The sequence below is a fragment of the Phycodurus eques genome, chromosome 15 (assembly GCF_024500275.1).
Source record: "Phycodurus eques isolate BA_2022a chromosome 15, UOR_Pequ_1.1, whole genome shotgun sequence".
Lineage (NCBI taxonomy): Eukaryota > Metazoa > Chordata > Actinopteri > Syngnathiformes > Syngnathidae > Phycodurus > Phycodurus eques.
This window is the reverse complement of record NC_084539.1, coordinates 22,647,081-22,670,258: the sequence shown is the minus strand read 5'-3', so window position 1 is coordinate 22,670,258 and position 23,178 is coordinate 22,647,081. Positions and strand designations below refer to the sequence as shown.

General features: G+C 44.4%; 2 protein-coding genes across 6 annotated transcripts; both read left to right on the top strand.

Annotated features, from left to right (window-relative positions):
• Positions 1-789: 789 nt before the first annotated feature.
• Positions 790-10,713, top strand: otpa (orthopedia homeobox a). The gene is made up of 4 exons (XM_061697952.1): positions 790-1,199; positions 1,898-1,967; positions 5,352-5,719; positions 8,787-10,713. The coding sequence occupies exons 3-4, from the start codon at positions 5,354-5,356 to the stop codon at positions 9,297-9,299; spliced, it is 879 nt and encodes a 292-aa protein (XP_061553936.1). The 5' UTR covers positions 790-1,199; positions 1,898-1,967; positions 5,352-5,353; the 3' UTR covers positions 9,300-10,713.
• Positions 10,714-14,231: 3,518 nt separating this feature from the next.
• wdr41 (WD repeat domain 41) lies at positions 14,232-22,289 on the top strand. 5 transcript variants are annotated; one of them, XM_061697855.1, is made up of 14 exons: positions 14,232-14,425; positions 14,609-14,674; positions 15,491-15,606; positions 16,705-16,753; positions 17,014-17,127; positions 17,205-17,267; positions 18,123-18,234; positions 18,307-18,369; positions 19,249-19,350; positions 19,422-19,600; positions 20,640-20,761; positions 20,832-20,917; positions 21,271-21,404; positions 21,475-21,705. In XM_061697855.1, exons 2-14 carry the CDS (start codon positions 14,627-14,629, stop codon positions 21,613-21,615), a joined length of 1,329 nt encoding a protein of 442 aa, XP_061553839.1. In that variant the 5' UTR covers positions 14,232-14,425; positions 14,609-14,626; the 3' UTR covers positions 21,616-21,705. The 5 variants fall into 5 exon arrangements, with proteins under 5 accessions (XP_061553839.1, XP_061553838.1, XP_061553835.1 ...); XM_061697854.1 differs by having other exon boundaries at positions 18,123-18,369; XM_061697852.1 differs by having other exon boundaries at positions 14,233-14,425; positions 20,640-20,917; positions 21,475-22,286.
• The last annotated feature ends 889 nt before the right edge of the window (positions 22,290-23,178 follow it).

Sequence of the window (23,178 nt, the reverse complement as noted above, 5' to 3'; positions counted from 1 at the left end):
TACTTTCCCATTCCGACAAATACAAACTGGCCTCCCAATGTTTTTGGGGGCTTTTTTTTTTTTTTTTTTAAGCAACAGTGAGAAGAACACGCCACATTAATGAACTCAGTTGGCAGACAAATCAAGTTACATTCGACTTGATCTTTTTCGTTCTTTTTTTTCTTCTTCACATTTTGGGATATTTTATGATAATTATAATTAGTACCCCCCCCCCACCACACACACACACACACACAAAAACACTGTGCTGAAGCTTCCCGACTCCCCCCCCCCCCCACCACCACCCGCCACTGCCCCTGCGTGACATTCACCCTGCGGTGTCCCTTTAAGAGAAAATGGCTTTTCAGTGCAGATTATTACATTTGGGGCTGTAATTGTATTCTTTTCACATAACGCACGGCCTTAATGGAGTCCGCTCGGGGAGTGCCGGACAAGTGGGCCGCCGCGCTAATTGAAGCGTGCCATGCGGCGGAGAACCACATCTGGGGTCAGGTGACCAGACGGGAACAACTCGTATATATTCTCATATATATATATATATATATAATATATATATTAGGGCTGCACGATATTGGCATATCATGCGATGTCGGTGGTGAAAATTGCAATATCGATTTCATTGCAATATTTAACATGTCTGTAAAGCAATGATATTTTTATTGTCTAATGAAATGAATGCATTTTAGTAATGGGGTGAAATAAGCAGGCTTTTTGTATTCTCCCATATTTCAGACGTGTTCTAGATTTGAGGTCCAAGTTGTTGGTTGTTTTCGTCCTCCCCAGCGTCTGCTATGCTGCTGAGATTCTCGCGCTACACCTGCGGGTCTGCCCGAGCCAATAGGAGACCGACATCCGGGGGGGTGGCGTGGCACTGTGCATCTAAAGTCTCATCCGATTGGTGCAACCCAACCCGGATTGTTCGACAACCCGAATACAAAAACATCGGCGAATATGCATTCACACCTATGCTCGATTGAGCCCCTGAGAACTCGAGTGGGCTGACTCATATTTTTTTGTTTGTTTACAATTTGAGTGCAGAAATAAACAAAGAAAAGGCATACGTTGCAGATGAACACTGGTCGCAAATCAAGATTTAGTTCCAATTGTGACATCTACGTGGCAACGCTTCCCGATTCGTCAGCGTGTCAGTCAACTCCCATTTCTAAGATGGCCGCCTCCTGCAAAAACAACTTAAGAAAGTAAGGTTCGGCGAGCGATAGAAATGAAGTACATTATTCTGCGTGTTCGTTTAAATCAATGTTGTTTATCAGCTTCCATGAATTATTGATAGATTTCGCAGATGTTTGGACTTGGACCACTATTGCACTTGCTTTTTTTTTTTTTTTTTTTTCTTCCCTCCCCCAATCCGAGTTCTTTTCTTTCAGGCAACAAAGTCACTGATCGGGATCCAACCTTTGAAAGTGACGATGACGTTGCCTCAGTTGTGGTGAAAAGTGCGAGCATGATCCAAGACCAAATTCAGTATTTGCCAAAAACCCGAGGAAAACCACAGCTGACGTAGAAGCGTTTGTCAACAAGTAATCATTGCCATACTAAGCACTGAAATTGCAGCCCAAAAACTTCAAATGGAGTTATGGAGCATTCGAGGTCTCATCAGCTGAATGAATTCAAGTCTTCAAAAAAGCTCATCATCTAGTTTGTGGCAAGAAACTGAGCTGAAATAATACTTTGCTCTGTTTAAGCAGCTAAGGCAATTGAGAACACGTTCTCATTTACGATGCACAAATTCAAACCCAGAACCTCAGAGCTGCGAGGCAGACCCGCTGACCAACCGTACACTGCGCTTCGCGTTCGTGAATCCTATTTCCTGCTTCACGTACCGTTTGAAATCATGTGTTGACATTGACATTTGCATCAATGAACATTTGCCTCGCAGGTTTGTGCCACGCGACCTGACGTTGTTGATGCATCATCATCGTCATCATCATCATCATCATCACCATCATGTAAGTATACTGCTCTCAGAAATTCGCTTTCTCATCCTTTTACTGCCTTTCAAGTATTTACTTACACAAATCACGGTCAAAATCTTTACTTTTTTTTTTTTTTTTTTTCCCTCTCTCCCCACTCTTGACCAAAATGATGTTCCTCCAAATATTCAAAGAACTGAACATTTACAACATCTAACGGGTTGAATTTTTGTCAGCTTTCTGTCAAATATGTTAAAATGCTTTACCTTTAACTATACATTTGTATCTAATGACATTATTCATAATGCTAGCTATTCTGAACAATAATTGGATGCATTATTTTTTAAAAGCTTGAATGTTCTAATGATTTTCAGAACATTTGAAGCAAAATAATTAAAATAGCATTTACTGCACAGTGCCAGGCGCTTTTATTACATGTCAGAATCGGAATCCTCTTTATTTGCCAAGTATGTCCAAAAAACACACGAGGAATTTGTCTCCTGACGTTCAGTTGACAGACAGCGCTTTTCAGACGGAAAGACATTGACAACAAAATAATAAAATGCATCGCTCAGCATCCTGATGATGTTCATCATCATTTTTTCATCATCCAGATTTAAAAATAGGTTTAGTCCTCTTTTAAGGTTAAAGAACAACAACAACAACCATGAAGGATGAGTTCTAGTTGTTTCTCCGTCTTTTTTTTTTTTTTTTTTGCTGAATGTCATTCAAGCGAGCGTGTCCGTCTTCATCATCCTGATTGCCGCCTGCACCGGACAAAAGAAGAGCGCGGGAACGGAGCGCCGTGCAGATCATATTCACGGTCCGAGCCAAACAGTCATATCAAAAAGCAAAATATATATTTGACCTCACAAGCCTTGATTTGAGCACTTTTTAAATTCCATGTAAGATAAAAAAAAATATGTATCTCATATGTTTTGGGTGGCAGTATCATTTGCACAGTTGTAGTGTAGTCCACAATTTATAAGCTGAGTTGAGGATAAATGATCCTTTAAATAGTTGGATTACATGTATCTATTATTATTGTACATTTTGGGGTGCACAGCCTTTTTTTCAATAGCCGTTGGCTAGCAAAAAGTCCAAGCTAGCATACCAGAGCTAACTGTCAAACCTCGTTGTCAACATATGTACGGCGTGTGCGGTCGTCAAATATTAATCACATATGTTATATTTGTATCTATTCTATAGATTTGTATATTTGTACTTTGAGTATAGTCTTTATTTCATACCCATTTGATATCAAACGTCCGTGTTCACATACTGGCGCTAACTTTTTGGGCGATAACCCCCCACTTAGAGTTCAACAAAATGAACAATTGTGTCTGATTCAATTCCATGATAAATAACACAAATTGCTTTTTTTGCCCCCCAGAACCAAATTGTGGAGGTGAAAAACTTCATCTGTATTGCAAAACAAACCTCATCAATGTAATTCAGAGAACGTGTGCTAATGCGAACAGGGAGCTAACCTTCGCTGCTACCGGCGTCATTATCAACATTGAGGCTAATGTGTGCCGTCATTTTATATTTGTCGCATGTGTTGTTATAATGATAGAAATGATATGTTTCAGGATGGCTCCTTTGTTTAATTGCCATTTGATAGCAAACTTCCATGTTAGCATACCAGAGCTAACTTTGGCTAACAACCGCCAGTGATACAGTCCAACTAAATTAAAGATTCTGTGACTGTAATTTGAACGACCGGTTGTCACGCTGTAAGTGTGACAACCGGTCATTCGTTATCCACGAGTAATGTGTTTTTATATTAATCATTGCCATTATTTTGGTGGCGGTGCCTTTAATTAGTCGCCATCTAAATAGTAAAAGTCCACGGTAGCACACTGGAGCTAACTTCTGTTAGCAACCGTCACCTCCAGTGCACTTTTTCAAATAAATCGACCGGTGTGTCGGTCTCACTTCAATGATAAGCAATGCGTTTTATAGCCCGAATTCTACGCTAAAGCATTTATATCCCAAAAGTTGATGTAATGCTAACGTTGTGCCAATTGTCAACATATAGCGCTCAGCCGATATCCATCACACGTTTCCTTGTAATTCATACGATTTTAGGTTCGGGAGCGGATCCTCGAGGCATTTGTAGCAAATGTCCGAGTTGGGGTCGTGGAGCTAGCAACCTTGAGGCAACCGGTCCAACTCAATGCGCAATTTGCTCAGACTCAATTTGATGACGAATGAATCAGGGTTTGTTTGTTTGAAGCGAATAATGTGATTGGAATGACGGGGAGTTGAGCTTGTTGCGACTTTAGTTCAGTTGAGGTTTTTGGGCTGTAATTTGGGGCCCAAATCAAAGGCAATTAAGGGGATTGAAGTGCTGGCCGGACGGCGGACGGCGGACGGCGGCGTGCGATGCGATGCGGGGGACGGAGGCTCCGCTCCGGCGTTCCTTCCCCTCTGATTGGTCGTCGCCGTCGGGCTTCGGAGGCTCGGCTCGCTCGTTAGGCGCCTCCCCGTCCTCGTCGAGCGCATTAGAATGCACGCAGCTCGTCTTTTGGAAGCGCAAAGCGAATTTGCTTCCCGTGGAGCTTTGCCAAAGCAGGCGCAGACGTTTGCCTTGGTCGCCGGGGCCCGCGATGCTCTCCCACGCCGACCTCCTGGAGGCTCGCCTGGGTGAGTTGTCGTCGCCCAACTCGGCGCTTCAACTCTGCTGTAAGCTCCACGCACGCACGCACGCACGCACGCACGCACGCACGATTTCTAATTGATCGCAAAAGCAATTCTTTTGATATTACTGCGTAATTTGGTGGACCGATGGCGGACTGGAGAGCGCATGCACGCGCTTCTTGCTTGCAGTGGCCTTTCTTATTTCCACCGCTGACTTTTAGAATATATGGTTGACGCTTTTTTTTTTTTTTATTATTATTTTTTTTTTCTTTCTTCTTTTCTTCTCCGTTCATGACTTTTACCAATTTAATGGGGACAAACGTAAACGGAATATAACACTGTATGTTTTTATTGTCTTGTGTGTTTTGGCCCGTTTCGAACTGTATAAAATAGGACGCAGTTGTGCTCATAAGTTGACATCTACGGGACAATTGGTGAAAGGTTGGCAATTTTAAGGGGACATTTGACAGTCTCGTGATTTTCTTGATGGCTGTTTTGTTTATAATTTCATTTGAATCCCATTTTAAAAAAAATAAAATAATAATAATCAAGTAGACATTTGGATATATTTTTTTTATACAAATTGTCCACTTATGAGCATTAAAACTTTGTGTTCGTCTTATTTGAGCTGATATTGCACGAAGCCACTGTGACTTAATTTTTTTTTTTGGGGGGGGGGGAACAAAGTAACAATGAAGCAAGCAAAAGCCGAAGTTTTTGAAAACGCTCGGGCGAAAGTGAGCCAAAAGAATGCAAAATGGGTTTGCATCCGCGCAGGGATGAAAGACGCGGCCGAGCTGCTGGGCCACCGCGAAGCGTTCAAGTGCCGCCTGGGCGGAAGCGGACCGGAGCCGGGACTCTCCGCCGCGCTCGGCCCGGTCCCGGACGGCGCGGAGGGCGCCACCGCGCTCCCCGCCGAGGACATCGCCTCCGACCCGGCGCAGGGGACCAAGGAGCGGGACAAGCAGCAGCAGCAGCAGAATCCCAACCCGCAGCAGGCCCAGAAACAGAAACGGCACCGGACCCGCTTCACGCCGGCGCAGCTCAACGAGCTGGAGAGGAGCTTCGCCAAGACGCACTACCCGGACATCTTCATGCGCGAGGAGCTGGCCCTCAGGATCGGCCTGACCGAGTCCAGAGTGCAGGTCTTACAACTCACTCACTAAACCGCATGACACCGGTCCGGAATCGTCGTCTTTCACAAGCGAATCGGATGAAGTTCGCAGTGAAAAACATTTCGCGCCGCGCAAATAAACAGGAACATTTGTTTCTTCGCTTCTAGAAATGGATGACAACAAATCTCCCGAATTCCAATGCTGGCATTTGGAATCATGATTTGAAGGAGGGCGGGAAAAAAGAAAGACCATATATATAACATAACAGGAAAAAGGAGAACTGTTTGAATTTGGTCTCCAAAACATTTCCATATTGTGAGCGATGGAAATGGCTTGTTTTCGGTTTTTTCATCTGTTAGCACATACATAAATAAAACAATGACACTATAAAAAAAAAAAAGAAAGAACGTGACAATGTCAAAATAGTTGGAGAATGTAAAAATCGGTTGCATTGAAAGATGTAAAGTCGTACATTGGTCAGATGAAATATTGCTAAAAAAAAAAAAAGACTAGCCAACAATTGTTTCCCCTCGGATTATTAAATCGAGCGCTCAAAATCCAAACCCCTCAAACGTATCCTTTATTACGTCATTGTCATAATTTAGATATTCGCGCTCTTGTCCACGTGTATTTATGCTTTCGAGAAAATAAACCTGCACGTGACGTGTCCACTCCGCGCGCGCGCGCGCACGCACACACACACACACACACACATTAATCTTGATTTATGCTTTCATTTGTATATCTTGATCCGATGTATTATTATTTTTGCACCCAAAAAGATGATTTCACGTTTGACAGTCAATCGTGAACAAATGAAGCTGTGTAGGAGTGTCTCTGTAAAATGAGAAAATAGAACGGAATAGAAATATAATCCTAGCCAAAGGGGCCTCGAGTCCGGGGAAAAAAAGCTCAAACCAAAACCAAAACACCCCGATAAGAACCATCAGCATCGCTATCGTTCTTGTTCTGCTTATGGCAGCAATGGCGCTCCCATTTGCTCGAAATCGCAACGAGTGAAATGAGGCTCGTCGGGTGGAGAGCAGACATTTATTTTGGCTTCGCTCCTTTCCCAGATTTGGATCTGGTGTCGGGAAATGGCAAAAGTCGCCAATGTTGCCGAATGTTCGTCGCGTGACGCGTCGGGAAACAAAATCGCAATTCGCGATGCGCCTCGTGTGCACCGACCGGCCAACTTCGCAAGCGTGTTGATTTCTAGTCATTTAAAAAAAATAAAAAACAACAAATAAAAAATCGATCTCCCATCATTCGCGCGTGTATTTGGAAGACATTTCAACGTGCGCTTGCGCCTCTTAACACGTCAAGAAAATTGGCATCGTCGAAACACGTCGCGGTATGCAAACTAGCAACTTTGTCACCTCCAAATTTGTCATCACTCAATTGCACGTTTATGCTTTAAAAAAGGGGGAGAAGCGAGCAAATCTAAAAAAGAAAAGGCTTCAGCCAAAATAATAAGCGCCTCCACTTTATTAGCACGAATTGCTGAAAGTGCTTCTTTGAAAGACACGTTAACAACAAGAATAATTGTGATTAGATCCATTGAGATAAAGTAGCAATTGGAGTGAAGCGTAATGATGATGTTCATACATACTTCGTTCGCGAGCCATTTGGAACAAACGTCCGAGGCTAATTAGCACAGCATGGCTAACTAGCTAGCTAACTAGTTATTACCTAACGCGAGATTCATCTTTTGTTTGTTTGTGCCAAATATCAATATATCTAATATCGTAATATTATATCGCAGAAGCGGTTATAACCGAGTCAAGTGTCTTCGCATTACGACACAAAGTGCCGAAAGCGAACGCGGCGGGTCGGTATGGTTCCGTTCGCGTCCCGTAAACTTCCAATGAGCTTCTTGCGTCTTTGGGATGCGCCAAAGCTCGAACAATCGTCCGTTGGCGATCTTTACGTTCGCCCCGAAACGCAACACGGCGCTCCCGGTGAGTCATCAACAGAAGTAAGCGTGAAAAAACCCCATAACCACGCGACCGTTTGGTGACATCACAGCAAACGCTCCCATTGGCTGAGAGGTGACGCGGAGTCCTCTTTGAACCCGACCGTACCCGACCGCCGATTCAAACGTCACGCGCGCGCGTCGCGCTAATGCTAAGTGCCGGCGCGCTCGGCTGGCTTTTGGGATGCGGTACGGCCGTCGTTCTCAAACGTTTTACAAGTGCCGCCATAATGACCGACCGAATAAATGGAGCATGCCCACGGTTGGGATTTGAAAAAGTCGAAGCCACTGGCAGTTTGAGCATTTCATTCAGTGCTTCTTTGTCTTTTGCGTCCCACGACTGGTAGCACTCTTTTGCCCCGGGCCCCTGGCTATTGTTGTATTGTCCGTCTTGCTCCACAATTACATCACAATGCTATATTGCCTCTATGGCATTTTAAATTGTTTGTTAGTATTAAGCTCCTTGGACGTTTTTAAGACAAAAGGAGGTGTCATTTTCTTTGTTTGATGTTTAGTTTGACAGTAAAGGCGATGAACAGCCCGAAAGGCGCTGACGACGAACTTTTCACGATCTGTCGAGCCGCCGCGAGACGGCGCTCGCGTCTCGAGGCTTTGCTCGCAAGTCAAAGCAAACGGCAGCTCGTATCTCGAACAAGTCTTCCGTTGCGCCACACCGACCGGGCCGGACCGCGGATCATTGACGCCCCGTGTCATGGTATTGGGAAGAAAAAAAGGATCGTACATTTGTTTTAAAACCGATCAATTCTCCAATAAGCGGGGATCAACTGCTTAGAAGTGTTTTCCGTGTTGGTAACCCCCCCCCTAAAAAGAAATAAGAAAAATACAAAATAATGAAAGACATTCCAAAAGCTCTCCAACTGGTGTATGCGAGGGTTCCGCTGTATATGGAAATATGCATATATCCATATTGTTCATCCATCTACGCCAGTGACGTACAGTGAGACAAGTCGAGCAATTCAATGTTCTTCCACGAGGAGGCAGAAGGTCCATTGAACCCGTGTTTCCACCTGTTGCCATTCAACACAAGAAATGCTCCAAGTATGCTACAGTGATCGTTAGCGGTGTGTGTGTGTGTGTGTGTGTGTGTGTGTGTGTGTGTAGGTCTGGTTTCAGAACCGGCGCGCCAAGTGGAAGAAGCGCAAGAAGAGCACCAACGTGTTCCGGGCTCCGGGCACGCTGCTGCCCACTCACCACGGCCTGCAGCAGTTCACGGCGGCGGCGGCGGCGGCGGCCGCCATGGGCGACGGCCTGTGCTCCTTCCACGCCAACGACGGGCGCTGGGGCCCCGCCAACGTGTCCCAGCTCCAGCTGCCCCCCGCCCTGGGCGGCCGCCAGCCGGCCGGGTCTCACTCCCTGAGCCGCTCCCAGTGCGGCCTCCGGCCGCCGCCGCCCGCCTCCGTGGGGCTGTCCGACATGTCCGACATGTCCGGCGGCGGCGGGCTGCAGTCCCACCTGTACCAGCCCCACTTCCCCGGCATGGTGCCCCCCGCCAACGTGAGCGGGTCGCCGCAGCTGTGCGGCTCCTCGCCGGACAGCGACGTGTGGAGGGGCACCAGCATCGCTTCGCTCCGCCGCAAGGCTCTGGAGCACACGGTGTCCATGAGCTTCGCCTAATAGCAACGCCAGCTGACATCTTGTGACGCGTATTCACACACATTCTGCACCCGAAAATATGCCGCTGTTATTGTTATCCCGCAAGTTTGCCGTTCTGCTCCTTCCGACTTTCGCCACCACTTCAAATCATTCGGACTTCCAGCTCGTCGAGAAAAATTGCAACCGCTTTCCGCATTCTACAATTCCCGGTTTTCCCACAATTCCGCATTTGCACCCAAAAATTCAAGCAAATGCCACAATCAAATATTTCTCCTCTTTTTCATTTCAAAGTCAAACTGTAAAGTCCAATTAGAACGTCGCGCTGGGCAATTTTTGTCTTTTTCAGGTTCCAAATTTCCCAATTTCACGGTACGTTTCCCAAATGAAGACATATTTACATGTTCCATTTGGTGACTCGTGACAAGTTCCAAATATTTCCCTCATTGAGGACATCTCGTGAACTATTTTCCACATTTCCAACACTTTTCATGGTGAAATTCCCACATTAAGAGAGATTTGACAGATTTACCGTTTGGGGATCTTCCCTTCCACATTTCTTGACCGATTCCAAGTTGAAAATATTCAACTCATTCGGTACACCACTGGAATTATTTTCCACATTTTCAAAATTCCTATTGGTCCCACAATGCCACACTTTCCTTGAAAATAATCCTGTTGATACGAATCGAGACGTTCTCAATATCGATCCGTATTCAACCGATTTTAAACCATTTCTACCTCAATCGAATCATCTCCTTCAGGATATCTTGGGAGCTTCCCCCCCCCGCCCCCCCACATTCCCAGAATTCCCACATTTTGCATTATTCCACATTTCCCCTGACGATATTCCCAAATGAATGCAGACATTGAACTTCTCTTACCCCCCAACCGATTCCAACTGTTCCAACTCGAAACATATTGGCAAGGATTTAAAACATTCCCCAAATTTCCAGATATTTGGCACATTTATTTCATGACCGATTCAAGCCGTCCCAGACGTGAAGTCTTGCGTTTGACATTTCAACAATTGGATGACTTCTAAAGTGTTTCAGTTCCACTTCTGCTCTTCGGCGTTCACAGTTAACATTGCCTACGGTTATTATTTATTCTTGCGTCGATTTCCACAGAACAATCGTTTTGGCACGGTGCTCATTTGTTCATTTGAAATCATTTATTGTGACGGCACGGAAGCAAAACCAAAAAACACTGACTGGCTGCACACTTGCTGTCTTCACACTTTCATTCCCGAAGGAAATCATTTTAAAATGTACATAGGGTGTTTTTGTGATCTCTTGGCGTGCCGATGATGCCGATGATGCCGATGATGCCGATGATGGTGATTTTTCTTCAATGTCAGCCATTTTTTTTGGGTTTGTCTCATGGACATGTTTCTACTGATTTCATGTATAAATGATTCCAATAAAAGTTGAAATAATTGAAATCCCATCACAGATCCATTGTTGGATGGAACCGCAGCAACGGTGATTTATTATTATTATTTATTTTTTTATTCAAAATCTTTTCTGTACTTTTTACCAAATAACCTTTGTCTTATTTTGTTCATTTTTACATTTAAAAAATGCACACGTTTGCATTGAATGGATTTAGTGCATATGAATAGTAAAAGAAAGATGATTAAATATTTTATGGAGCTCATATTTTAGACCGTTACCATGTGTAAAATAATAACAAGAATAGCAATAACAGTAATGCATTATTTCTCGGTAAAGCACATACATTTTAAAAACCTAATTGCGTTCTTGTTAATATAGGTCTTCAAAGTGGCTTCTTCTTAAATGTCATATTAAAGACTTGATACTGATACAAAAATAAAATCAATTCATTTTTAATGAATCTGCTATAATGGTCCACGTTTATTGCGTTAAAATAAAGAAGAGAATATATATACCTATATATAAATAAATACAAATGAACTACTGTTATTACTATCATTATTGTAAATGTATGTGCTTTCAACAATTATCATGAAAAGTAATAAAAAAAAATAATACTCTTAATGCTGGTAATAATGATTTGTACAGTGGGGGTAGTCGCAATAAATGTGTGTTGCTGTCCATTTGACATCAATCTCATCATTTGTCTGGCTGACCGGGCGTGCCGGTTAATTGGCTGGCCGCGCGACGTCTTTCCGATTGGCTCGTTTGCCAGCACGCGGCGGAGAGCTTTCGGCCAATCGGCGAGCAGCAGGGGCTGCGCAACGACGCAATAGCGTTTGCCCGAAATGACATCGGTCAATAACGCGGCCGGGGGTGAACGTGCCAAACGATCAACGAGAGCTCATTATTTCACTGCGCGTGTGTGCGAGAAAGTGAATTTAAGCATCTTTGTCGCACAAATCAAAACGACGATTTGCTCTCATCTCGAAAAATAAATATTAGCAGTGGCGTAGCTGCGCGGTGGCGAGGGGTGGCCTCCCCAGACAGAAAGGAAAGAGAGAAAAAAAAAGGAATCAATGTTAGTTACACAATGTTTTTTTAAAAAAAGGGGCAGAAGCGCGATGACTTGATTACTCGACGGAGTAGCCTGCCTACCGTTGGACGATTATATAACATCGCTTTGAGGCAAGGAAAGGAAGACTCTCCAAATAAGAGGCAGAGCGTGCTCGCTTCAAGCGGTTTGTTTGTCACCCCTCGGTGAATGTTACCGTTAAACGTACACCGCAAAACTAGAGAATTTAAAAAATGTGGATTTGAACACCAAAATGTTCAACCAAACTATGTAAGAACAAATAGCCGATAGCTTCATGCTAACATCTAATGTGAAATGCCCTTGACAGGCTCACGGAAATGAGCATGAATGTTATGGTAATTGTAACCCTTCAAACGACTGCTACTTTAACACACACGGCGGGGCAGTAACGCATACAAACAGACGGTACAACACATGGAAGTCTGCTAGCTTAATGCGAACATTTACGCGAAATCCCACAAACAGGCTGACGGAAATAAACTTCTAAACTTCAAACGGCTGCTACTTTAACACACACAAAGCGACGATGCATAGAAACCGAACATACAACACGTGTAAGTCTCCTAGCTTAACGCTAACACATAATGCTATCATATAATTGACTGTCAATGACCGTCTGTCGTACTCGAGCGGCTCCAACTACCGGAGACAAATTCCTTGTGTGTTTTTTGGACAATAAAGAGGATCCGGATTCGGATTCGGATGTGAAATGCCATAGATGGGCTAATTGGTTTCCTTCCATATCGAGGATATGAAAGAAAGGCTTTCCGCGAAACAACGATAGTGTTGCCACGTTAGCGACGGAGTCTTTCGGATGATGGACACCCGGCTCGGCCCGCCTCCCCCTTCCAATTTGTCATTGTTTACAAAAGGGAGAGGAACGTGAACGCCACGCATCACGCAATGGGGGAAATGAGGACTGCCGACGGTGGGCGGGCGACGCGACGGCTAAGGTCGTGTCGTCCGCCGGCGGCGGCGGGTGAAACCGAGACAAAGCGGGTCGGCAAAATGGCAGACAAGTCGTCGGGTAAAACAGCGCGGGTGAAGAGGCGAGACGACACGACGGGTACGGCGGCGGGCCACGTGACGGCCGAAACGCTGGCTGAGCGGGAAGGTGAAATGACGAGCGAGTGGCGCGAGCGCTCAAACGTCACCTGCTGTCTTCGCCTCACTCGAAACCCTTTCGTTCCATCACACACCTCCTCGCGTCCTCCCTCTTTTCTCCCCCGCCGCCCTTGAGCTTTTCTATTAGCGCGTGGCAAGCACCTCGCGGGCCCTGACAAGCGCGGCGGATCGACACTAAATCAGGAATCCGCATCTGAGCCGCCGTGAAGGTCGCGGGCCCCCACGCGAGCGCGTCGTCTCGATCGGCCGAGCCCCAGACGGGGCGAGTGTGTGTCTGTGCGTTTAAAGCGCCGCGTTGTGTGTCAACAACCGTGCGGAGGGAGAGGAGCAAAATCACGAAGGGCAGCAGTCATTGAGGGAAAACAATAGGCATCGGTCCGAATCACACAACAGAGTAAAGTTGCAATGATATGTGAGGGGGGGGGGGGGGGGGGAGTCAAAAAGTTGCCGTTTCTCATTGGGAAACTTCAGTCGTCTGTCAAGGTAAACGTGGAACACGCCTGTGACGTTTTCTCGTGTCGACGAGAACAAAAGTCGTCGTTTGACGTCGGAGAGTCATCATTTTACAAAGTTCCGGTTTTTGTAACCCAAAAGTATGAGCAGAAGAAAATTGGGTCGCAATGATTCACTAAAGAAGTTCAAATGACATGGGAAAAGGGGTGGTTTAACTAGAAAAGATGGAACTATGTGAGGATATAGACATAATGACATAATGTCATTATGTCATCAGACAGCGTGTCCATAAGCAAAAAGTTGTTTCACCAATTTCGGAAAAAAAGTTTCCATTTTCCCAGAAGTCGGGATGATGCGAACAAAAAAGTAGTTTGAGTAGTTTAAAGTACTAATTTTACTCGGGAAAAAAAGTGACATTTACAAGAAAAACTGGAATGATAAGAAACGTTTAGAAAAGTTTAGAAACATACATTTACGAGAAAAAAGATGACCAAAAAAAAAAAGAGAAACATCTCCGACAAAAGAGTTGGCATTATCAGAAACAACGTTTTAATGTTACGAGAAAAAAAGTCAGGTATGAAATTTATGAAATTCTTCTTCAGAAAGTTGTACTCTTTATCGTTGTTTTTTAAAAAGCCTGTAAAAGTGCGCCCAATGGTGGCTTTTGTAAGATTGGCACACACTGCCATCTACTGCACACTAGCGGAATGACTACCTCGGTGCCTTCACGCAAAGTTGTACTTTAAAACATTCTCTTTTCTTTTTCAAATCGTATTTTAATCATCTGGACGTCACTTGAAACGACATCGTGTCACGCAAAGAAGACTTTACAGCGTGTTGTGTGACAAATACTTCAACCGATCGTGGCAGTTCAACAGTCAAGTCTTGTCCACCTCAGGCTTCCGTAGTCGGGGTCATACGAACGGATTGTTGTTGTGGCAGCTGGAACTCAGTTCCTCTTTTGAAAGCTTCCTCAGCGTCGTGCTCACCAGTCAAATCGACTTATCAGATGTTCTTATTTCAGGAAACATCTCATTAAGCGAGCCACGGTCACAGCGGAGACGTTACGCCGATGACCGGTAAGCTACAACCGGGCCGTGAACGCGCCACACTAGCGTGTGATGTTTTGGTTTGGCGTCCATGTTTGATTTTTAGGAGTGAACGTGATGTTGTCTCATTCTTCTTCGTTCTTTTTTTTTTTTTTTTTTTTTTTGGGGACGGGGACGGGACGGGACGGGACGGGGGACGACGACTCATCCCAGCTAACGACATCTGCCGTCATGCTTCGGTGGATTTTTGGTGGTCGTGAAGCTCAAAGCTCCGCGGAGGTGAGGTGGAACGTGAACGTCACAATCTTCAAAATGATTTGTTGTGCCTAGCCGTCACGTGAGTGCAAACGTTATTTGGGTTGTTGAAGAAGAACCCATTGTGAATGGAGTTGGAGTGCACATAAAGATACTTGAACGTCACATTAGTTCAACAGCACGCAAATTATTGTTGGGGCTTTCAGGATTACCGCGTGTACGTGAACGCCACACCAGAGTTCAACAACGGGCACGTTTGTATTGTAGTGACAGTAGTGTTGAAGATGACTAACTGTACTTGAACGTCACACCAAAGCTACGCGCAAATATTGCAGTTTCGTCATCCATCCATTTGCCGTACAGCTTCTCCTCACGCGGGTCGCGGGCGTGCTGGAGCCCATCCCAGCTAGCTTCGGGCGAGAACTGGTCGCCAGCCAATCGCAGGGCACATACAAACAAACAACCATTCGCGCTCACATTCACACCTACGGGCAATTTAGATTCTTCAATCAACCCGCCACGCATGTTTTTGGGCATGTGGGAGGGAACCCGGAGAAAAGCCAATCGGGCACGGGGAGAACACGCAACTGCGAGGCAGGTGTGCTAATCAGTCGGCCACCGTGCCGGCCGGCGCGGTGTCATCGTTATTACCAAAACGAGTAAATGTGCGTGTCAAATAAATCCCCCAAAATGAATCATTCATTTTAAGCTTTGAATTTCTTTTTTGTGAGTCAGATGTGATGTCGAAGCAGTTCCGAAGTGTCACAGTGAGGAGGCTCGAAGCGAAGTAACCGCGCGTTCTGTTTGATTCTGTTCTCTTTTTCTGGCTGACGTGTGCAGAAGAGCGGCGTGTTGCGCATCGGCGAGGAGCAGCCCAAAAACCGCTTCACTGAGCTGCAGGTGCTGAAAGGACATTTTGACATTGTTCGATTTCTGGTGCAGATCGATGACTTCAGGTAAGAGAGACACCCCGACCCCCGACCCCCGACCCCCGACCCCCCCTCAACCCTCATTGACAGGAGAGACTCCCCGCGGCGACGTAGCGGAGCGTGACGACAACACCGTCAGCGTCCTTGTGATTGTCTGCGCTCACACGAACGACACGAACGCAACACACACGTTAAACACGTGACACGAAAACCCACGTTGCTCACACACATGCACGTAACACATTCGCAAACGACACACACGCTCATCAAAAACAATCGCACATATACAGAACACACATACATAGAACAAAAAGTCAACTCACAAACATATACACACCTGCACTTTTGTAACACACAAACAAAACACGTTCGACACGATATATACAATACACACATGTATATATCACCAACACAACGCACACACATTAAAAACAAACACACAAGTATAACAAATTAAACTCGCAAAGATACTCATACACACACTCCAACTTAAAGTACACTTACACACTCTCATACACCCTCACACATACACGTACAGAGCGCACACCCACGAACACACACTCTCTCTCTCGATCGCACACGGTATATAACAAACACACATACCACGCACACGCTTATAAAGCAAAGACACACGCACACACACATGTAAAACCCCAACACACGTAAAACACACACACTCCCATCCTTTAACACTCCAGTTACCCGCTCACACATGTACTCACCGACACACACGGCCTCTCTCTCACGCACCCACGCACCTGCTCTCCTGTCCGCTATGCTCCAGTGAGTCTGCATAAGTGGTCATATTAGGATTTCTAACACAACTACGTTTTTGTGTGCGTGTGTGTGTCAATGTGAAGGTTTGGGAACGCGCGTGTGCGTGTGTCTCTTCACGGTTCCCCAGTCAGCAGCCATAGGCCAGAAAATTCCCCGCGAAGATTGCTTTTTCTGTGTTGTGGTGATGTCTTTTCATCCTGTCTGATCATTTTTTGGTGTCCTGCTTTTTGGGGGGTGTCAAAGTGTAAAATGGGGGTCACACGTTTTCAAGGGCCCACGGGGGAGAAATGATGTTGCCCACCCCCCGCTGACTTTTTTTTTTCTTTTTTTTCTGTTGTTTGTTGCCAGATGTGCATCAGCCGGGGACGATGGCCTGGTGCTGGTTTGGAACGTAGAGGTAATTCGCTGTCTTTAATGGAAAGTGAAAGGGGGCGGAGACGGAGCCCTGCTGCCAATCACCCGAAATCCACCAGTAATTGACACCTCATGCCAAGAAGTTTAGAATTGCCTGTAGATGCCACAATATGGCAGCAAAGCACTTGTTCCATGAGACAAAGCTGTGGCCCTATGAAATGAAGCTCCTCCCCCTATTTCAACATAGTTGTTTGGCACCAAGAGGGCGTCAAATAGCGAAGTAACACTGTCATCCGTTTTCAGACGGGCGAGCGTGTGCAGGAGCTCCGAGGTCACTCCCGGCAGATCACCGCCATGGCCGTCTTCCGTCGCGGCGACGTCCGCCTCGTCACCGCCTCCTCGGATCGCAGCGTCGCCGTATCCTCGTCGGTCGGGGGCGCCAAAGATTTGGCGATTGTGTCGACGTGAGCGTTCTTAACTCGAACCCTTGTCAGCTGTGGGACCCCGACACTGGAAACAGGGTGCAGACCGTTCTGGACCTTCAGTCGTCTGTCAAGGTGAATGTAGCGCTGCGATGTTAGACCGAAGACATGACATCGCATGGAATTATACAGTGTTAGTTACCGTTTTTGCAAGAGTAAAGTTGTGATTTTTATGAGCAAAAACATTTTAAGAGAGAGTTGTAATGTTACAAGAAATTTAAATTGTAAATTGAAGAGAAAAAGTACAAGTTTTAAAAAGACATTTTCTTTCGGGAAAAAAGACGACAAAAATACAAAGATCGACTCAATCAAATGTTATGACCGAAAAAGTAACATTTTATGAGGGGAAAAAGGTTATATTACAAAAATAAAGTGATACTTTTAGAAAAAGAAGTAAGAGTTTGTACAGGAAAAAAATCGAGATTTTATGTGATGCAACAGAAGACAAAAGCAATACAAAATGTGCAAAAGTTGGAATTTTACGAGGAAAAGGTAATCATTTCACCGAAAAAAATGTCAATATTTTGAGAATAAAGCTAGCGTTTTAAGTGCCAAAAGTTTACATTTTACAAAAAAAAATCGACATTTTTATCAGACGAATGATGACGTTTGACATGATGTAATGGGTTATTTTGAGATGAAGTTGTCATTTTACAAAAAAGAGTGACAAGAAACATGTCAACAATATTACCAGGAAAAGAAATGACATATTACGAAACGTAATGGATGGAAATGTTTACTTTTTACTTTTACTTGACTTTTTTTTTCGGGAAAAAGTCGTCATTGTACATAAAACAAGTCATAATGTTACGAGGGCGGAAAAAAAGTCCTTTTTGACAGGACATTTTACCGAGAATGAAGGCATGAAGAACGTGTTTGGTTTTGTCTTGTGATGCGATGACGAACTTGTTGCGTGCGTGCGTGCGTCAGTGCATCCTGGTGCTGGAACGTTTGAGCGCGTGGATCTCCGCCGGCGAAGAATTGTGCGTTTGGAGCAAAGACTTCCGCCTCGAGTGTCTCAAAGAGCCGCACAGCGACACAGGCGAGCGGCCAAACTTCCTTTGTCATCGTCTTAGTGCTATTAATATTCCTATTCTTTTCCATCTTTTGACAGGGATTAGCTCGCTGATCGAGCTGCCCAAGAACCGCGTTGCCGCCGCCGTGGATAGAAGCATTGGTAATTGTTTCCACGAACCTAAAAAAGAAGAGGCATCATTTTACAAGAAAAACGTAGTCGTTTATAGGAGAAAAAAAAGTCATCATGTGACGTGAAAAAAGTCAGAAATGTTTCAGGGAAATTTGGAATTTTACCCCCCCAAATTGTTATAGCAAGAGGGGAAAAAAAGTTCATGTAACAAAGTTACATGAAAAGACATTTAATTGAATTTTACATTTCAAAAAGATGGGATTTTAAAACAGTTGCAATGTCAAGAACAAAAATGTTATGAGAAAAAAATTAGAAAAAAGTCACAAGGGTATGAAAAGAGTCAACATTTTATGAGAAAAAAAAAATTGTTTCAAGAATAAAGTCATCATTTCATAATGAAAAGGTAATTTTATGAGGAAAAAAGTTGAGATTTTACTAAATAGTAGTGCTATCAGAAAAAAAATGGAGGCACATTTTACAGGAAAAAAGTTTGACATTTCCCAAGAGAGAAGTTGCCACGCTACGAGAAAGTCAGCATCTTCGCGAGAAAAAGTACATTTTATGGGGGGGGGGGAAGTTCAAAATGTATATCTCACGAGAGCAAAGTCAGAATTTGACGAGGAAAAAAAGTCCAGATGTTACGAAACAGTTGGGACGTTATAAGGAAAAAAAAGATGACAGAAAAGTTGCCATGTTATGAGAGAGAGTCAAAAAACTCATTATAGTCATCATTTGATGAGAATTTTTTTTTAATGAAAAATAAGGGGATAGATTTTACGAAATAGTTGTAAAAAGAAAAAGTGTTGAAGTTTACAAGAAAAACAAAGTAGCCATCTTACAAGAAAGTCATCCTTTTTATGAGGAAAAAGTCCGAATTTCTACCATGACTTTGATTATAATTCCTGTCAGTCATCTACAAGCTAATGCCGTGCGGCGACACCCTCTCCGTCGTGGAGGTCAGCTGCCTGGCGGACCACCGGGATCATATTCGCGCCCTGGTCAATGTCAACGGTCAGTAGCTAAATGACCTCCAGCACACGTCCCCCCCCACCACCCGAAATAAAGCGTGCCTTTTTCCACAGATGGCATGTTCGCCAGCGGTTCGCACGCGGGCGAGCTGATCCTCTGGGACGCGCTGGACTGCGGCGCGCTGGCCTATCGGCACATCTCGCGGGAGGAGCCTCAGACCGGCACGCAGTCCCACGTGGGCGGGCCCAAACCCAGCGAGATGTCCATTCGGCACCTCGCCTCCGACGGAAACGTTAGTCACGCGTCTTCGCACGCCTCGGAGCGCATACAGGCAAAGTCAGGAAAAATGTCGACTAGAACATCTGAACTTCAGTTGGCTTTCATCTGACGCACTTTCAGTGGCAGCTGTGTTGGAATCTTATGAGGAGAAAAGATGTCATTTTACAAGAAAGAAACATTCAATGTTACAAGAGCAAATATGTCATTCAACAAGAAAAAAAAGGGTCATTGTATGGCTAATTAGTTGTGATGTTACAAGAGTAAAGATGTCATTTTAAAAGGAAGTGTTTTAATGGGACAAGAAAAAAAATCTTTCTTTTCTGGTAAAAAGCATGGAATTTTCACAGAAAAAGTTTCGATTTTATGAAAAAGGTCGACTAAACGTACCAGAGAAAATAAGTCATTATATGGGGAAGAAAAATGTGTTTTATGAAAACAAATGTTTTGGGGGAGAAAAAAACATGTAACGTTACGAGAATAAATATGTAATTTTGCAAGACGTAATATGTAATTGAGGTGAAAAGAAAGATGCAAGTTTATGGAGCAATATTTAATTTGCGAGAAGAAAAATATTTTGATGAGAGAAATGCCTCAGTTTTTATGAAAGTTTTTTTTTTTTAAGAACAGTTTTGACTTTAAGTGCTTTCTACGTGTTATTAACAACTTTAACAAGACAAAAAAAAGATGCCATTTTATGACAAAAATGATGATCTCATGAGAACAAAGGTGTAATTTGACCAGAACAAAACCGAATCTTTACGGGAAGAAAAGATGTAAGTTTACGAGAAAAGATTTCATTTACAAGAATGTTTTTTTTACGGGAAAAATGCTTTATGCATGAGGTATGATATAATTATACAAGAAAAAAATGTATTGTCTTGATGTGGAATAAAAGTCCTTTTACAAGAAAAGGACTAAAGTTAGGACTATTCTTGTGAAAGACAACTTTATCTTGTAAAGTTCCACCTTAATTCTTGCAGAAGTCACTTGTGCCATTTTTTCTTCTCTTTTCTTATTTCCTTGTTTTTGTTTGTTTGTTTGTTTGCTATCAGCTGGTGGCGGCGGCGGCGGGCAGCGGCGTGTACGTGTTCAGCGCGGCCACCGGGGCGGCGGTGGCGTACAGGAAGCGCGCCCACGACTCCGACGTCCTGCACACCGCGCTGCTCTCCGACAGGTCGGCCGAGCCGAAGCGGGTCACGTCGGCCGTGCTTTTTTTGCGACTTTTGTTGCGTTTGTCGCGGCAGCGAGCTGATGTCGTGCTCGGAGGACGGCAGCGTGAGGATGTGGGACATTCAAGAGCTTCCGTTAGCCGGAGAACCCGCCTCCCCAGGTCAATGGCGCCGCTCGCGTTTCGTTCATAATTACAACCTTATTCTTAGAATAGCACGCCTCTCTTGCCTTATCAAATTCTAACGTTATTCACCTTTTTGCTTGTATTATTAACCATTTGTTTACTTGTAAAATAGCAACTTCATTCTTGTAATATGACGTCTTTTTCTTATAAAATGACAACTTTATTCAGGTGACTTTTTCCATGAATGTTTGACTTTATTATTGTCAAAACAAAAGTTTACTGCACAATTTCAACTGTATTTTAGTAGTGTGATTATTATTATTTTTTTTCAAACAATTACATGTCCTCCAAACAATTGTATTCGACTGCGATGTCATCCGTCGCTCAAGGCTTCTTCGGGATGTGGACCTTGGGGCGTTCCAGCAAGCAGACGTGTCCTGCGTCCAAGAAGACGCCGGACCCGCCCGCCATCAGGACGCTGGAGTTGACGGGCGACCTCATCGGACACTCGGGTGCAGTCCAGGTCTGCGTCTACACGCGCACGCACGCACGCGCGATCTGCCGTCGGTCATTTTCTCGCCGTTGTCGCTCAGATGTTCTTGGCCTTCCCGGAGAACGGCCTGGTGACGTGTTCGGCCGACCACCAGCTCATCCTGTGGAAGAACGGCGAGAAGCGGTCGCAACTGCGCAGCCTGGCGCTCTTCCGGAAACTGGAGGAGAACGGCGGACTCTGAAAGGCGGGACTTCCTTTTGCAACGTCTGCCCGAACAAGAGATGTCGTCGCGATGAAGGGCGGACGTCCGGCTTCAAATGTTGTAGCCGCGCAGGAATGAAGTTGGAATGTTGTGCAGTAAAATCACAGATTGTAATTAGTTTCCACAGTATGCAGCCACGTCTGAATTTGGTTGTTCGGCTTCAGTGTAGTACCACTCTGTGCCACAACATCCCGGGGCAGCACTGAGCTCTACTGGAAAAGATCATTCGGAGCAAGCAGAAGCTCCAGTAATAGTCATTGTTCCCACAGAGCATTACAAAATACGTGCCTGCGAGTCTCGTTGAATGCTCTGTTTGTATGTGCTGATGCATTTATTGAAACGTTTATCATTACTTTAACAGCTATGCTAATTTCTCTTAGCTCGTTTACGGTGTTAATGCTCTCACGGTTAGCATTAAGCTAACACGATGATAAAATGATACGGTTTGATTGAACATTTTGGTGTTTAAATGTACATTCAACTGTATTTTGTTTTCTGTCCATTTTACAGTAAAGTGGGCGGGTCCAACAAGTTGAAGCAAACACACCTGGCCTCTTATTTGCAGAACAGTGCAATCGTCTTCGTTTCCTCAAAGTGATCTTATACGAAAGTCCTCATTGTCTTGCCAGCGAGAGAGCGAGACAAGGCACAAAGGAATACTTGAAAATGTATGTTTTAATCATTCGGAATGTTTCTAGAGGGACGTGGGACGAATAGATTTGCCTGCCCCTGTCAGAGCTGTTTTGGTTTTCCCACTGCTTTCCCAGTCCTTCATTTTGGGAGGAGATCTACATCGTATGAAAAATGTTAGCAAAGCAGCTAACAAGTAAGACTAATAATTTATAGCAAAGACGTCTTTGTTTAGAGGCTGGGAATTCCCAGTATTGTGCGCATATGAGACTTCGTTACTGGCAAAACATTATAATGGCCAAATACATTCAAAAGTATTTGATTTCAATCAGAAGTCTTGATGCCATGAGATCTGGCTTTGAATGTAAAACATCGTGATGGCACTTGTCCCGAATATATTTAATAATAACGTAAAAAACAGACCCCAAAACATGCAAAGCGCTAGTTCTTGGATAAGCGCGTCATCTTGTGGCTGATTGGGAGGACTTCTCACTCTCTCGATTGGCTGAGTGGAACACGTCATACCGATTGAATGGCGTGTGTTTAAAAAAGAAAACTCGAACAAAACCTTTTTATTTTTCACGGATTCGACGAATTTCTCCCGAATATGATGCAGTTATTATGACGACTAAAAAAATGTTTTGTAAAAATGTTGCTGCCAATGCTGGCATTTTCGGAATATTAAAACGAGCTCTTTCATTGGTCGAGTGGGGTCATGTGATACCGGTTGACTCCTCGTGTTGTAAAAACGCCAACAACTAAAGCTTTATTCGTCTCGGCGTCAACAATTTTGTCCGGAAAGTGTTTTTAAATAACAGTGTTATTACTTAAAAGAACATTAAAAAAAAAAAAAAAAAAAAAGTTTAACAACCGTGCGCTAAAACGTGTCTAATGTAGCCCGAACGCGGGCGA